The 16,253-nt window shown below is 50.0% G+C and overlaps 7 protein-coding genes across 7 annotated transcripts; 3 read left to right on the top strand and 4 right to left on the bottom strand.

Moving 5' to 3' along the window:
• Positions 1 to 258: 258 nt before the first annotated feature.
• Positions 259 to 1,234, bottom strand: PFLUO_LOCUS7963 (uncharacterized protein; the record flags this gene model as incomplete). Its single annotated transcript, XM_073785650.1, has 4 exons — positions 259 to 526; positions 581 to 699; positions 815 to 1,128; positions 1,183 to 1,234. 4 exons carry the CDS (start codon positions 1,232 to 1,234, stop codon positions 259 to 261), a joined length of 753 nt encoding a protein of 250 aa, XP_073641985.1.
• A 2,146-nt stretch (positions 1,235 to 3,380) lies between these two features.
• Positions 3,381 to 5,285, top strand: PFLUO_LOCUS7962 (uncharacterized protein; the record flags this gene model as incomplete). Its single annotated transcript, XM_073785649.1, has 2 exons — positions 3,381 to 4,021; positions 4,070 to 5,285. The coding sequence occupies 2 exons, from the start codon at positions 3,381 to 3,383 to the stop codon at positions 5,283 to 5,285; spliced, it is 1,857 nt and encodes a 618-aa protein (XP_073641984.1).
• Positions 5,286 to 5,537: 252 nt separating this feature from the next.
• Positions 5,538 to 6,656, bottom strand: PFLUO_LOCUS7961 (uncharacterized protein; the record flags this gene model as incomplete). Its single annotated transcript, XM_073785648.1, has 2 exons — positions 5,538 to 6,026; positions 6,471 to 6,656. 2 exons carry the CDS (start codon positions 6,654 to 6,656, stop codon positions 5,538 to 5,540), a joined length of 675 nt encoding a protein of 224 aa, XP_073641983.1.
• A 674-nt stretch (positions 6,657 to 7,330) lies between these two features.
• PFLUO_LOCUS7960 (uncharacterized protein) lies at positions 7,331 to 8,412 on the top strand (the record flags this gene model as incomplete). The annotated part of the gene is made up of 2 exons (XM_073785647.1): positions 7,331 to 7,813; positions 7,870 to 8,412. 2 exons carry the CDS (start codon positions 7,331 to 7,333, stop codon positions 8,410 to 8,412), a joined length of 1,026 nt encoding a protein of 341 aa, XP_073641982.1.
• Positions 8,413 to 9,090: 678 nt separating this feature from the next.
• Positions 9,091 to 10,399, top strand: PFLUO_LOCUS7959 (uncharacterized protein; the record flags this gene model as incomplete). Its single annotated transcript, XM_073785646.1, has 4 exons — positions 9,091 to 9,160; positions 9,326 to 9,617; positions 9,689 to 10,099; positions 10,156 to 10,399. The coding sequence occupies 4 exons, from the start codon at positions 9,091 to 9,093 to the stop codon at positions 10,397 to 10,399; spliced, it is 1,017 nt and encodes a 338-aa protein (XP_073641981.1).
• A 536-nt stretch (positions 10,400 to 10,935) lies between these two features.
• PFLUO_LOCUS7958 (uncharacterized protein) lies at positions 10,936 to 12,621 on the bottom strand (the record flags this gene model as incomplete). Its single annotated transcript, XM_073785645.1, has 2 exons — positions 10,936 to 12,541; positions 12,614 to 12,621. The coding sequence occupies 2 exons, from the start codon at positions 12,619 to 12,621 to the stop codon at positions 10,936 to 10,938; spliced, it is 1,614 nt and encodes a 537-aa protein (XP_073641980.1).
• Positions 12,622 to 14,284: 1,663 nt separating this feature from the next.
• Positions 14,285 to 16,243, bottom strand: PFLUO_LOCUS7957 (uncharacterized protein; the record flags this gene model as incomplete). Its single annotated transcript, XM_073785644.1, has 5 exons — positions 14,285 to 14,869; positions 14,929 to 15,226; positions 15,300 to 15,657; positions 15,718 to 15,899; positions 15,957 to 16,243. The coding sequence occupies 5 exons, from the start codon at positions 16,241 to 16,243 to the stop codon at positions 14,285 to 14,287; spliced, it is 1,710 nt and encodes a 569-aa protein (XP_073641979.1).
• Positions 16,244 to 16,253: the final 10 nt, after the last annotated feature.

Here is a 16,253-nt window from a genome sequence, read left to right as displayed (position 1 = left end):
ATGCAAGTAGTTCCTGCGCCGGCACTAGCGTCAGGGTAGCCGAACAAGCGTTGCGGGGAATCTCCACCAATGACGTGGGCCCTCTAGACCGGGCTCGGGCTCGGGCTCGGCCTCGCTCCGGTTACTATCCGAACTTGTGGACCGACATCTCCACAACAATTCAAACCTCATACCCCATACCCCACATTGATTTTCTTCGGGATGCTCTGTAGCCCCCCAAAAAGGGCAGAATGGATTCATTTCCAAAGTAAGCTAGACCTAGACGATATGATACAGGAGCGCGCCCCCATCCACTGGTAAACTAATGCCGGTCACAGCCGTGGCGAGACTTCCAGAGAGAAAGATGACACCATTGGCCACTTCGGCAGGATCGATGAGCCTGTTCATGGGTGCATTGCGCGCCGCCCCCTGGACCCACTCATCTGGCATCTCACCTCTCAGCATGGGCGTATCCACAAAGCCTGGGCAGATGCTGTTGATTCTGACGCCTTGTTCAGCATACTGGCGAGCGTCGACGCGCGTCATGCTAATTATGCTGTGCTTAGTGGCAGTTTAGGCGGCAATACCAGGCATCACAGACAGACCAGCCATAGATGACGTGTTGACAATTGACCCCCGCGGAGCATGTTTCATGCCCGACAGAGATATTGGTTCTTGCTGCAGCATCACCTTGACCTCGTGCTTTTGGCATAGGAAAGTCTGCGCTTGTCGTTAGCAAAGTCTAGTATACAAGAGCTTTAAATTCTAGAACAGACGACGGGCCTGATGCTTGGAAGAACAAGGTAGCACAAGGGCGCAAGACACGGCCACTTACTCCTATTGCGTTGACATTGGTCATACGCTCAAATGCGTCGGCATCCATCTCATGCGTGAGGCAAGCTCCCGTAACCATGCCTGCATTGTTGCAGGCAAAGTCGATCCCTCCAAATCGGCGAACGCATTCATCAACCATGGCCATCACCGACTGTTCATGGGAAATATCGGACACGAAGGTCACAACTTCGGCGTCGCCAGCGGCCTCTTTGACCGCGGATTCCGTCTTGTTGAGACCAGTCGCAGAAATGTCCGCAAGGAAAAGCTTCTTGCAACCATTGCTTGCAAATTTGATTGCGATTTGCTGCCCGATGCCTAACGCCGGCAATTGTTAGCCCATCTTCAGTGAGATTGTCTAAAAGCTTGTACCTGATCCGCTGCCAGTGATCAGAGCCACTCCTTGCGCCAAAAGAGGGTCCATGATGCTGTGTTTGGTAAAGATTTGGGTTAGTGTTGCTGAGGGGGAAGAAAGGCTACCGGCTTCGCAACTAGTAGAATGGTTGACGGGTTCTGTAATTTACTTGTAATCACTGAAATATCCAAGATAAGCACGTGGAGCTTGAAGATATTGGAGGGTCTGAAACACCAGTCAGGCAAGTTTGTGTCTTTTTAAGGCGAATTGGTGGAAATCTCTGTTCCGTGGTGTTTGGCGTCTGCCACCCACCTGCTCTCCCTCGGGCGGCTGGGGAAGACGCAGACCCCCAGGTTCCAAACCCACAAATCCACGCAACTAATGGGAAAAGGATGATCGCCACACGGACGGCGCGACGTTCCCCACGGTTGGCGCATCACGTGTTTTATATTACGAAGTGGCTAAGTCTAAGCTTGTTGGCAGTTGGGTTGTGATGCCCGAGTTCAGGGTTGGAACTGCGCTCGGTTCGGCCTCGGAACATTTGAAGTCTTTTCTGGGGATGAAATGACTTGTACGGTCTGGAAATCAAGATACACATAAGAGGGACCACATGCACCAGGAAGTTTTCGAAATTCTCAATTTGACCTGCTGCTACCAAGCCCAACTCCTTGCTTATCCGCCATGGCCGCTCCCAAATTGACCCATGTTTTCAACGTATCTGTCATGTTACCCCTCCCATCAGACATGAAGCCTGGCAATGAACATGCTTCCCTGACAGTCCTTAATGGTGTGGTCTCATTTTCATATCAGAGGTAGAACTGGTTGATACTGATCAGTCCGCAGGAGAGAGTGGCTACGTCGAAACTGCCGATGGGTCTACCAGGCTCGAAATAACGTCCATCTCCGACTGGCTTGATTTGCCTGCGAACAAGAAGACCGCAACAGTCGATGCAAGAATGAGCTCCAAGGGTCCTGGAGATCTGAACCTAGATATGCACTATCTAGGCAAATTCACACTCTCGGATGGAACAAGCAAAGTATTTGGAGGAACTCCGGGAAGCAGCTTCGACTTCAATGAAGAGTACCTCTATGTCGCACCCAGGATCTGGAGCCGAAGCAGTCAGTTTGGATGGGTGAATGATGCAGTGTTCCTTTCAGTCGGGAAGGCAAAATGTCTCGAGACTGGCAATCACGCTGAACTCACCTATAAGATTTTCAAGGTCGGCTAGTCTGTGTAGATAGTGCAATTCGACTCTCATGAGCGTGATGGGACAGGCCCATACATTATGGGAATATTGAAACCATCGGTGGAAACGTTGCCCGAAGCAGGTGGATACTGCCATATCAACTACCATAAGTTATCTTTACTTGGGTATTAGGATATAGTTTTCTCGGCATATGAGATAACATATCTTGATTCCCAGTACCTTAGATGATTGTTTTATAACGCTGCTATCAAATGCATTATGATTTCATCATTTTACAGAAAAATATAAGTCTATCATCCTGAAGAAATTTTTTTTTTTTAAAAAAACACCGGTAGACTAGTAACGCTATCTAGACTATCAAATTTCAATATGCTATTTCAAATAGATATTATTGTTGTGATAAAGCGCGTTTCGCCAAGACCGGTTGATCAAGCGTGATGTTGGCCATTTACCCCAATGCCTGGCACAAACCGGAAGTCCAAGGTAATACGTAGAACCCAGGGAGCAACCCTTCCATCCGCGCCCGCCGCCCCACATACAACTGTACGCAGACCTCTCATCTCCTACTGCACTACTGTGGGGTAAGCTATCGGCCTCGGGCCCGGGTTTGTTGACTATTGAACCCGAGCACAGAACCGTCTTCCGCGCAAGCAGGGCCGCGGTACGCACTCCTGTTGTATCTTTTACTCTATGCCATACTGGATGGTGTGTTCATATCGTAGACCAATGAAAGTACCCGATATACCCGTCTGCAGGCAGACACCCCTCATTACAAGATGAGTGTGTTAGTAAGAAAGCGACAGGGTCTGTGTAGGACCCTGCTGGAGGGTATAATGACCTGATCACAGCCTTGTCAGACACAAAGCTCGGCCTGACAGCGTGTGAATGCATACGTATATCCATATGTGCTCCACGTCATTTTCCCAGGAAAATATTTTTATCAGCCGACTGCATTCCTCGATAGTCAACTCGCAAGCCAATTTGACGTTCCGTTTAAAATTTCTATCATGGGTGCCCAGGCAGAGACAATAAATGGCGTCGCGCAGGCACTGCCCAGCGGCACTGTCCTGATCACTGGCGGTGGGCCTGTCGGCCTGTTGCTTGCACGCATCCTGTCTTTCTATGGTGTCAAGTCAGTACTGTTTGAGCGCAATACGACAACGACTAAGTGGCCAAAGATGGATCTCACGAATGCGCGGTCCATGGAAATCTTCCGCAAAATAGGCCTGGCCGACAGCCTGCGAAAACAAGGCGTACCAGCTGACATTGACCAGAATGTACTCATCTCCACCGGCTTGTCAGCAGCTAAGGTACTCACTCAGTGGGAACTACCCGGCGTGGACAAGTTCCGGGAGCGAATTTTGAAGACCAACGATGGCACTCAGCCTCAAGAACCGTGGCAAAGAATCTCACAGGCAATCTTCGAGAGGTGGTTAAAGGCGATCTGTGACGAAGACCCCTTGATTGATCTACACTACGGCTTTAAAGTAGAGTCAGTGGAAGAAAACAGTGACTCCGTAAAGACGACTGTAACGAATGTCGCTACTGGCGCCCAGACGGTATGGAGCTCGGACTATGTGGCGGGCTGCGACGGCGCTTCTAGCAAAGTCCGCACTTCTCTGTCCATCCCTATAGATGGAGGCCCAATGTAAGACCTCTTGGGCTCTACCGAAACAGAGCTAATAGATCAATATAGTCCCTCATGTGCACTGCTCGTGCATTTCAAGTCCCGCGACCTCACTCGCCTACATAAACAGGGAAGATTTTGGCACATCTTCCTTCTCGGGGAATCCGGGGGATTTGAAGCTGCCATTATATCTCAAGACGAGGAGGATACCTGGACCACGCACCTATTTCTGCCTCTGGATGCAGAGCCCGAGAAAATTGACTCGTATGATGCCGTCTACAGGGTCCTCGGCGGCCTGTACGGGCCATATAACATCGAGATCGACGAGATACTTGTACGCTCAACCTGGAGGCCTAATATTGCCGTAGCTCGTACCTGGATCGGGCCCAAGGGGAGAGTGTTTCTCGCCGGCGACTCTGCACATCAAAACATCCCCACGGGGGGTTACGGAATGAACATGGGCATCGGAGACGCCTTCGATCTCGGCTGGAAACTCGCTTCGGTCATTAATTGCCAAGGCGGCACTGGTCTGCTGAAGTCGTACGAGTTGGAGCGCAGGCCCGTTGCGCTTCGAAACGTGGAGCACTCTGGCGTTCATTTCAACGTCCACGGCGGGCTCAAAGATCTGCTAAGCGGTGGTGACCCTCGCCGCGTCGACGGTGATGACGAGGACGCCCTTGCTCTCCGTAAGGAGATCCACGAATATTACCAGCTCCACGACGGAGAGAACAAAGACTTTGGTATTGAAATGGGCTATCGATACGGCTCGCCCATCGTCATTCGCCGAGAGGACGATGGCGTTGAGCCTGAGTTCAACCCCCACAAGTATACGCCCACGACGTGGCCGGGAAGTCGAGCACCGCACCTTTACCTGACCAACGGTACAAGCATCTTCGACATGTTTGGCAAATACTGGGCACTACTAGTTTTCACCAACCAGGAAGTGGGACAAACCCATTTCGTCACTGCTGCCAGAGCGCTAGGACTGGGTCTCCGCCAGGTCGATCTCTCAGGCGAGGAGGAGGCAAAGAGACTGTATGAACGGAACCTAGTTCTGGTAAGGCCAGATCACCATGTAGCTTGGAGAGCAATGGAAATGGCGTCGTTGGCGGTCGCGAAAGGTGTCTTAGAAGTCATCACAGGGCGCCTCGACTCGTCACTAGAACCGTCGACCAACCAGGCCAGCGAGACGGCAAAGCCAAAGGATGCGTTCACGTCTACTGTTGGAATCGATGCTCAGGTCAATAGTTTTGATTTGGAAAAAATGGCCGAGTTTCAACAATAGATTAGAGCAACATTGGCCTTTGTGTTTTTAGTAGCTTACAGTTGCCGACTTCAGGCGATCACCAATATATTGCCGAGAACGCCACTCTTTCTTATTTCCTAGTCTTTTTTTAGCTACAACAATTAGACATCAGGTGTCTATGCCTGTGATAGACGGGTTTCAAATGCTGCGGCAAGACTTGGGGCATGCCAAAGCTCGCTGTTATTAAGACACGAGACGGCAAAGAAAGGGTAAAGCATGCGATCATAGTATCTATGGTGATAATTCAAACGAGATCCTGTTTCTCGTCGATCCAATCTTGTCAATGCGCACCTGAACAACGTCTCCATCTTTCAACCACGCAGGAGGCTTCATAAAAGCCGCCACACCGCTGGGCGTCCCTGTCATGATAACGGTGCCTTTGCGAAGCGTGGTGCCGCGGCTCAAATGCTGGAGAATGGCGGGAATATCGAAGATGAGGTCATCAAGCTTTGTCGACTGCCTCTTCTCCCCATTGACGAAGCACTCCATTTGTAGCTTTGTCACGTCCGAGATGACGCTGGTTGATGTGATGACTGGGCCAATCGGTGCGAATTTGTCAAAAGACTTGGCACTGCCGTGCTGATTCCCCGATCGCTCCGGCATTTGCCAGTAGCGGGATGATACATCGTTCCCCGCCGTATAACCCAGTATGTAGCTAGCAAAATCCGCATCGGCCGTGATATTTTTGCAGTCTTTGCCGAGAACGAGGCATAGTTCAGCCTGGTTGGTTAAGTGTCAGCTCAAATGTACATCGTCGAGGATAGAAGGGGTCCGCTTGTGACAGGCGGCACTTGCCTCGTAGTCCATGGAGACGCAGGCAGGATTGATAGGTATGTCCTCAAATGGACCTGCAAGTGCGTCTTATAGAAATAACGTCAATAATATACCTTATCCATAATGGCGTTTGCATCTACCTGGAGGTTTCGTGAAGACGACTGGGTAGTCCCCATAGCTCATCTATTGGATTGGTCAGTATTTACTCTCCCCGAAAGTGGGCAAAGATACGCCCACATACATTTGCCTCCTCGGCATGCTGCTTGTAATTAAGACCAATGCACATGAAAATTGGCGTGCGCGGTAGTGGACAAAGAACCTGTCGCCCGAAGCCTCAGTCGCCGAAGGAAACAACGATTTAGTCCAGGGGGCCCGTCCGTAGTATCATACCTCTGCGACGTTGCGCTGCTCCTCTGTCAAGGCAAAGTCATCGTCCCAAGGATGCTCTCCTCTAAAGATTGGAACCACGCGGCCAGTAAGGCTTTCTATGGTGTGGTTGGAAGACTCGCCTGCTTCGCCGAAATAGACGCTTCCCTTCTCGTCACGGAAGCGAAAGATGCTTGAGAAGGGTGCCATGGCGGGATGACGTCGGGCGCCTACTCTTCCGAAGTTGCAATTATGCTAGCTCAGACTTCTCCTGCGTCAGATGGAATGAAAACAGCCTGGGAATCGAAAGGCTATAGACGTAGGGTAGTGTGAAGAAAATTCCGTGAAGGTGTGAGTTGGAGCGCTGAGACGCGGGGATGAATAGGCTACTTTGTGAACCAAGCACAAACACCATCTTTCACTAATTATTCTCATGACTTGCCTGCATCAGTTAGCTGTGAAAGAGCGCCCCGAGCGCCACCATGACACAACCCCACAGCTCTCTCGGGCTCGGGCCCGGGCTCGTCAAGCAACGGCGAAGAACTAACAAGGGCCGGGATCATCGTTTGGCAGCCAATGGAAGGGCCGAATTCAATCCCTGCTCTATCAACAGAGAGACAGCCTACGACAAGTGCGGTACTTCACGCAGACAAACCGCTTGAGCGTCGAGCTTAATCTATTCTTTCCTTCTTTTTTTTTTATTTTTTGCATAGTACATTGGCTATCAGCTTATCGAGAAACCACACCTATGGCGGTTTGGCTGGCGGAGTTTGGCGGACTTCGCGCCACAGTGGGGTGGCACTTGCGGAGTTGTTCCACTGGCATGCCAGAGCTAAACGCGAAGCTCCAGCTGGTTATTCTGCTGCACCAAACTAGCCACAACGATGGAGAGCCCCGGTATGTCGACATCGAAGCAGAAAAACTGTAACAACTGTGTTCAGGCGAAAAGACGATGCGACAGACGCATGCCAGTATGCTCGCTGTGCGCGAAGAAGAATATCCGTTGCACCTATGCCAAGACCAAAGTGGCTAGCCAACCGGACAGGCATGACTTTGGCGTATCATTCGGAAGCCCCTCCGGCTCTCTCTTCGGCTCCGACCTGTCGCTTCACGTAGGCTCCATGGGGAACCTGCCCACTGGTTCTATGCCGAACCCTGCGGTTGAATGCATATCCGAATCTATCCTGGATGCTCCTGGTGGCGGCGATATCCCCATGGGCGATCTTATAGGCTGGGTAGGCAATCGCAGCTCGTCCCACCCAGACCAGTGGCTTGTTCCGATGGATGAGAGTGTCTTCATCGAGCGCTCTAGCACCCCGGTGGATGAAGAAATTGTGAGGGGATACGAAAAGATGGCGTCCTTTTGTGTAAGTCGGATTTAGCTGCCCCTCCCAGATCAAGTTGCTCTAATCGTGCGATCAAGGCTAACACCTTCCAGAGCCATATTGAACCATGGCATCTGTATGATCCCAATACGCCCCTACACTACGTCACCAGCCGCTTCAAAGGCTTCACGACGGATATGGCAACCCAGAACGCCACCCCTTTCTTGCATCGGTATCTCTATCTAGATAACACGCCGCAGTGTATCGTGTCATGCTTCTCTACCAGCGTGCTCTACACGAATCGCACGCCGGCGAACACAGCCATGATGATGAGGACGCTTCAAGGAAACGTGCGCGAGCTCATCGACGCCGAGGCCCGTCGTATCATATCAACCCCCACCGAGAAGCTTGCGCGTGTGCAGGCACTGTTCTTGTATCAGATTATTCGTCTCTATGATGGGGACGTTGCTCTGCGCGCGCAGGGAGAGAAAGACTTGCCTCTTCTGCAGGCATGGCTTCGTGAGCTTTGCAACTTGCGAGAGAACTTGGGGGACTTGGCACAGTTGGAGTATAGCGGAGCAAGAAAGCATCCGCCCCAGGAATGGAAAGTGCGTACTTTCTCTCCACCCATTACGGCATAGATATTTGCTGATTAGCTTGGTGGCTACCAGAGATGGATATTCGCCGAGTCTTTGCGCAGGACTGTTGTCATGGCGTATTCGGTCATCACTCTGTACGAAGTAATGAAGGACCCGGAACGCAAAGGTTACAATATTCTGCTTGTATGCTTTTACTATGGGCTAACTGGATGTAGGGGACTTTGGACCTTGGGCTTACATTCATCGCTGGACACTTGCCCGTTCTCTATGGGAAGCCCAGTCTTCCTTCGAGTTTCATCGCAGGTGGAAGGAAAATCCGCAATTTATCATCGCCAACTACTCGTTCGAGTGTTTTCTTGAGCATGGAAGAGGCGATGATGTAGACGACTTTGCGGAGATCCTTTTGAGCGCGTTAGTTGGCTAAAAGCCCCCGCGTTGAGCAATGCTAAACGGCCACAACAGATACATGGGAGTAGATGCGACAAAGAATTTCATCTCCACACAGGCGACCCCAAACAAGGTTACACACTGAACTCCGCAAGTCGTAGGCGGACTATGACATGTCCGCGCAAGTAATTGTCCGCTGCAGATTGCGAGCGGCAAAACCTGCACCTATAAATCGCAGCATATGCAACCCTTGTTTTGCTATTAAAGAATTACCCAACAGCGGCGCTTTTTACAATTCACAACAATATAATCTCCGCACGAGATCCCACCAGAATGCAATCACGCCCCTCTGTGCTGCGGCCACTGGGCAAGAACGGGCCCATGGTGTCGCGAATTGGATATGGTACCATGGGAATAGGATTTCCCTGTTCTCGAACAACGGATCCCATCCCAGACCCGCAACGTCTTGCCATACTCGATCGCGCATACGAATTGGGATGCACTTTCTGGGACAGCAGCGACATATATGTAAGATCGGAATAGTGGCTGCTGAATACAAAACCATAAGACAAATTCGCTAACCAGAATCATCAATGGCAGGGCGACTCCGAGGTCATCATTGGCAAGTGGCTGGCCTTGAATCCCGAGAAGCGCAAAGACATATTCCTCGCTACTAAGTTCGGCGGAATCCAAAGGCCAGATGGGTTTGGGTTTCGTGGCGACGCGGCTTATGTGGCGATTGCCTGTGAACAGAGCCTCAAAAGACTTGGGGTAGAGACAATTGATCTCTGGTACCCCCACCGGCTCGATGGGTCGACTCCTGTCGAGCACATTGTGTCTGAGATGGTTAAATTGAAAGAGTGAGTCTTACTATTATCCCAAAAAAGTTTTCGACAATCGTTAGCGGACAGCAGTTGATACTCTTCTCCAGACAAGGCAAGATTCGCCACATAGGGCTATCTGAAGTCTCATCAGCAACTCTGCGGCGAGCCCATGCCATCCATCCTATTGCCTGTGTGCAGATGGAGTACAGCGCATTCAGCACCGAAATCGAGTCTTCAGAGCACAAGCTCTTGGCGACCTGCCGCGAACTCGGTGTAGCCATTGTCGCGTACTCCCCTCTGTCTCGTGGCTTGCTAGGTGGAGGTGTGCAAGGCCCTGACGACTTTGAGGATGGAGACGTGCGTAGGTTCTACCCGCGCTACTCGAGGGAGAACTTTCCCAAAAACATGGAATTGGTCAAGGCCATCACAGCACTTGCTACCAATAAAAACGTGACTGTGGGCCAGGTCGCACTAGCCTGGCTACTGGGCCAGGGAGATGACATCTTTCCGATTCCCGGGTGGGTGATGCTTTCCGCTTCTGTCTTTTACTGCACACTATTAACCGCGCGGACAGAACGATCACCCTCAATTACCTCGAGGATAATTTCAATGCCATACACATCGAACTTACCCCAGAGGAATCGCAGAATATCCGCGACTTGGTGGAGAAGGCTTCCGTGTTTGGAGAGAGATATCCGATGGAACACGCATTAGCCTTGTTTGCTGATACACCACTTCCTGAGGACTGGAAGGAAGTGGAGCAGGATTCGGCTATAGCGGGCCAGACGATCGGCCGGATAATCCTTGACCAGAAGTGATGTCCCCAAATTCGGCTCTATGGGCACTGAGGATCCAGTCTGGTAATTGCAACAGCTTCTGTTTATATTTCCAGTTTCTTCGTTCATTTCGCAGGCTACAAAGCTCCAATAGGTACACAGCTATATTTGCCTAATTTAAATAGTCCATTATTAACAGACCATATAGATACCTGATCTGGCACGTCCACTGGATGATCGTTGTTAGCATCGCAGTAAAGCCGAAATTTCCATTGTGTGAAGAAAATTAGGCTGCCGTTAGGTGCTAGGATAACACGGAGGCGTTTCCCTGCGCTTTTGTTGTTATAGAAGTTCTATATGTGACTCTCAGCATGGTTTCGAGAACATATCACAGTCTGATTAAGCGCGTGCTTGATCTGTAGTTGGGTTTTACACCCAACCCCTTTGGTTGTAAACCAGACGTTCAAAATGGCTCAAACGCTTCCTGACAAATCGCATGAAAATAGAGAAACCTCGAATTCTAACTAACTGACATGAATACAATTTATTAATGACCTCCTTCCACTGCTTTACTTCCTCTAGTGGCGCACTATTACTTTGACAGAATCCTCGAAAACGGCGGCAATACCCAACATCTTGCCATCATACCCACTTCCACCAAGAAAAGTAACTCCGAATGGCAGCTTTACTCCCTCCTCTTCGTTATCCACCCACCCAGCATTGACACTAACACCGCACAGATCAACAACGTTGCCTGCATGTGTGAACGTGCCAAGCTTGGAATTCAAAGCCAGTGGGTTATCCAACATGTCCTTGATTGTAGGATGGCATGGTACGCTTGGTACAACCAGAACATCAATTCCGCTTTCCAGGGTGTCGAAAGTCTTCCGTGCTTGCGCGGTATATTGGATTTGAGCGGCCTGATCCTGGAATACTTGCCAGGCTTTGAGCTCGGAAGAAAGCGTGGACTGAAAGATAGCCTTGGTGGTGGGATGCAGAGTATCGATATTCTTAACGAAGAACTCGTGGCCCATGGAGGCAAGACGTTCATGCACAAGGGATGCATCATAAAGCAGGTCGCCGGCTTTGGCGAATGGGGTGTAATCGATGTCGACTAATCTGCCACCACACGATTGTAACTGCTGAATACTCGCTTGGAAGAGGTCTTGGTATGCTTTGGAACAAGTTTCCAGGAGAGGACGCGGAGGAACACCGAATGTAAAGCCCCCTTCCTTTGGTCCCCGGAAATCTACCGTCCAAGTTGATAAGCTTTTTGGCGGTTTGGCATATGGGTCTAAGGGATCATGTTGGTCGATTATATACCAGACCTCTCGTGCCTCGGCTATAGAAGGTGCCAAGATGGTGATTGTATCAAGGCTTTTGCATGCAGGCACCAAGCCTCGAGCGGAGATGGTGCCTTTGGTCGGCTTGAAGCCGACGATGCCATTTAAGGCCGCAGGGACACGAGTACTTCCTGCCGTGTCGGTTCCAATAGCGAATGAGACTAGTCCCGCCGCGACAGCGACGCCTGATCCCGACGAGGAGCCACCGGAAATATGCTTTTTGCTGTAGACACTATGAGGGATGCCGTACGGTGACCGGCATCCGGATAGACCGGTTGCAAGCTGGTCCAAGTTAACTTTGCCAATGTACAACGCCCCAGCGTCAAGCAAATGTTGAATAGATGGCGCTGTGGAAGTGGCAGTGTACGCGAAGCTCTCGCATGCGACAGTTGTGACTATGCCTGTCACATTGATACTGTCTTTCACCGCAAATGGTATTCCAAAAAGAGGAGGGAGTGGCTTTCCGGCGAATTTTGCAGAGAGTGCTTTGGCTTCCGCGACGACGTCCTTCCGCGATTGTTTGGATATCCAAACGGCAGGATCGACCGTTTCGTACTTCTCGATCCGATCAAAAACAGACTGGACAACCATTACTGGATCCGCAAGGCCACATTTGTACTGCCGTTGTAGCTCAGCAATTGAGGGAAGGGCTGCGGCCGAAACCGAAGTGGCACTAGGTGGGTTTAGCTCGCAGATATCCTCCGCCTGGGCAATCAAGTCCGAGCTATGGCCAATGTATCCAAAGAGGCCATCTTGGCTGCAAATGATATCTAGGGACGTGGTCACCATCTGTTGGTCGAAACCACCAGTGCAGTCCGATAGGATACAGCATTCGTATCCCCTATCATTGCATTCTCGCAAAGTTGTCGTCACACAGCACCTTTTCCTCATTGTCAGTCAATTTGCACGACACATAACCATACTTCCTTTCCTAGGAATCTCACTCAGTTGTAACGCCTGCGAATATCAGATGCGTGATGCCCCTGGCCAAAAGAATTCGGTGAAATCCGGTGTTCCAAAAACTCCCTTTCCCGGGTTTGTCGATGATAGGCTCTCCAGGGTGCGGCTTCAGATCGTCAATTACATCGTGGCCCCACTCGTTCCTCACCAAAAGTCTTCCCATCGGGCCTTGATCGCCGATGCCCATCGTATGGTGGCCATGCGGTGCACTGATCTGTCTCAGCCTCTTTGCTGCAGGCAAATCTGAAAGATCTGGGCGATGGCCTTCTCTGGTATGTACAACCTGCATTCCAATGGAGCGGGCGACATCCAGCACTTTCTGAACGGTTGGTACAATCTTGCGGACAGAGGAGAAGATCTCAGGATTTCCGCATTGGATAGAGCCAAACCCATTTGGATCTAAAAAGTCCCGTTGCATGTCAATAATGACCAACGCAGTGGTTGCCAGGGGGAAGTTGAAGGAGTAGGGTCGAGCATGAGGGAGAGAAAGCTTGGTAGTTGGTGCCATTCTGGTTGCGTAGTTCCACAGGTGCTTATTCCTGGATGGTGGTAAGAAAGCAGAATAACCAACGACGGGGAAAATCACAGAACACCGCAAAGGATATACAATGAGAAAAGTGGCGCACCCCACAAAACGAGAAATCTCGCCACTATAGCCGCCTACCCGGTTGGATATATACTCACGGCATGTAAAGATAAGACAATCATTTGTCATTATCTTAAAACAAGCTTAATGGACAGCTTGATAGATGACATAAAATCTCTAAACCATTTACGTTTTTCTAATTTGGCTAGTACCTTAGTGACCTACTTGAAATAGCTAGAAGGGTGTAAAGATAAGGAACATCTACTACCGCGCAACGATTGTTACTATTTGTACAACATTGTAAAATGATGGCAATATATGTTTTGTTAACATCATCTCAAGAAAAATTGTCTAACTATGAGTTCTTATATCTCTAACTCTAGCATATATAAGCTCGCCAAGGGTAGATTGACTTCCAGAAGTTATGGTGAAGCTAATTTTAGGTGAAATTCTAAAAGTAGTATATATAGTAGATTTAGACTTGATAAGTTGAAAGGGAGATGATAGCAATAATACACAGATTAGAATTAACAGCGAAATGGAAGAACCATTAAAGAAATTTAGGTGGGAAGATGAAGCTTCGGATTAACGGTTTACTGATTGATAGTCTAACTGACAGTCAGTCAGCGCTTAAGATAGGTCATTTAGGTAACTAATCCTATGGACCTTACTAAAAGTCATGAGTCAATCTGGCTATTTGGTATAGAATGGCCCCAAATACCAAGCAAAGAGATAACATCTGTCTAAAGATAAGATAACGGCCGGCGATGTCTAGATAAGAACTTTTTCCGAATTTGGCAAGCATTTCCGATATCGGTCCAACCGTCTTGAAAGGCTATTTTGCTATTTGGTGGGTCCCATGGGGTTAATAGGGACCGGGAGGACAAGGCTAGTGGTGTTCAAAAGATGCAGCGGTAAAAACTTGGGCGGAATTAAACGTCAATTCTTATACGTAGGAGTCAAATCATGGTCTAATCATTTTTTTTGCAACATAGAAGAAAGAAAAAGAAACCATAGTGCATCCCAAACGAAAACTTTCTAAACAGAGCTAGTCTCTGCAGTTTCTTCCGAGATGGATTTCGTCCCAAACTTCTCGTCTTGCGGCGGTGCCAGCCCATTGTTGTAGACCAAGACGCCGTCCACAACTTGGACTTCGTCGTAGATAGTGGACTGCACGAGCGTCTCGGTCGCCGGCCAGAAATAGCTCAAAGTGCAATAGATGATAAATCCACTGCTAAATCCCCACATAAAGCTAATGTCATAGATGTGATCGATTGTGCCAACCGAAAGGCTTGGTGTCACGGCATGAACCATGCCAGGGAGGTTGGGGGCAATGGAAATAAGAAAGGCAACGGCTGCGCGCCAATTGCATCCGCCCTCATACCTATAGATGCCATGACGCCGATACAGGGATGGGATGTCAATGTGCCGCTTCTTGACAATCCAGAAATCGGCTCCGATAATGGCGCAGATCGGTGCCAGGAAGATGGCCAACGAGGACATAAATGTCAACAGGGAAGCAGCTGACGAGATGATCTTCCAGGGAACCATGACCCAGCCTCCGATGACAGTTGTGATGATGGCGCCACGGCGGATATTGATATATTTAGGGAAAAGGGTTGTCTGCGGAATTCAGATCAGCGGGAGATTACGTGCTAAAGTTGGAAGATTCGAATACTCACCATGTCATTGGAGCAAGAAATAACATTGGCCGAGATGTTCGTTCCAATCTGTGCCACGACCCAGCAGAGACCAACGAAAAAGGCGCCACAACGGCCACTTGGCCCATCCCATTGCGCAGATAATGCGACGGGATCCCAGATATAAGTACCATAGAGAACCTTGCCAGCGCTGGCCGTAATGATCCCAAATATACCAATCAAGGATGCGACGAAAGGCATAAAGAGCGCTTGCCAATACACTCCGTTGGATTTCTTCAGGTAACGAGTAAAATCGGGAATGTTGGTTCCCATTGTAATCCTGCCCAACAAAAGGTGTCAGCGCTCGGCGAACCAAACCTCAGGTGGGGGAAGTGAGAGATCGAGAAACGTACCATGATCCAGTAATGCTCGACATGGACGAGAGAATCAACCAGTTTTTGGTTGACCCTGTAACGGTAGCTTTCTGGTTCCAAATGTCACCGGCACCGCCAGCCTGAACACACAGGGCGATGACCACCGCGACCGAAGTAACCATAACGATGACCGCCTTGAATACGAAGAACCAGCGGAGCTTGTGTGGCGGGATAAGCAGACAGGGAAATTGGAGGCTCCAAAACAGAACGTGAGAGCACATTTGCTGCGACGTGATGCCCACTGACGCAGGAATCGTGTTCGGGATGTTCAGATAGGAGGGCCAGATAGCGCGAATGATTTGCGTCATAGCAGTTGATCCGGTGTATGTTTGGATAGCTAGGGGGAGTATAAGTCGAGTCTTCGGAGATGGAAAGTATACGACCAAACATCACGTACCATGCCAAAACAGCGCAGTGATCATTCGAATGACGACTGCTACTCGTGAGAGGTAGAACCCGAAGGAAGCACGCGAAGCCACAGCGAAATTAACGTGGAGATGGGCGCCAATCGCTCCGTTGAGCACAAGGGGAATGATGACCATGGAATAGCCAATGATGAGACAGTAGAGCGCTTCCCTCCTAAGACAACTATGAGCATCAAGAAAGGAAAACGAGGTAGAGGACATTCAGACTGACCATGTGAGCCCCACCGCGATAATAGAGGCAGCACCCTCCCAGCCCTGGGCGTTGAGGGCATCGCTGAACCAGAAACCCAGAACGGTCCATGTTGACCAGATGCGTCGGTCAATAGGAGTCACATCGGAGTCGACGTTAGACCAGGTGCCTTCGTCGGTAAAGGTTGTCGTCTGCTTTGGCAGCACCCAGCCAGAGGGGGACTTCTTCTGCTTGACATGTTCTTTGACTCGCTCAGCACGACGGTGCAGGTACGTTGTGACTGAAGCCGTTCCCGTAGTAAATGCCATGATGCCCTGA

This window comes from Penicillium psychrofluorescens, assembly GCF_964197705.1.
Source record: "Penicillium psychrofluorescens genome assembly, chromosome: 5".
Classification (NCBI taxonomy): Eukaryota; Fungi; Ascomycota; class Eurotiomycetes; order Eurotiales; family Aspergillaceae; genus Penicillium; species Penicillium psychrofluorescens.
This window is presented reverse-complemented; position numbering and strand designations above follow the sequence as displayed.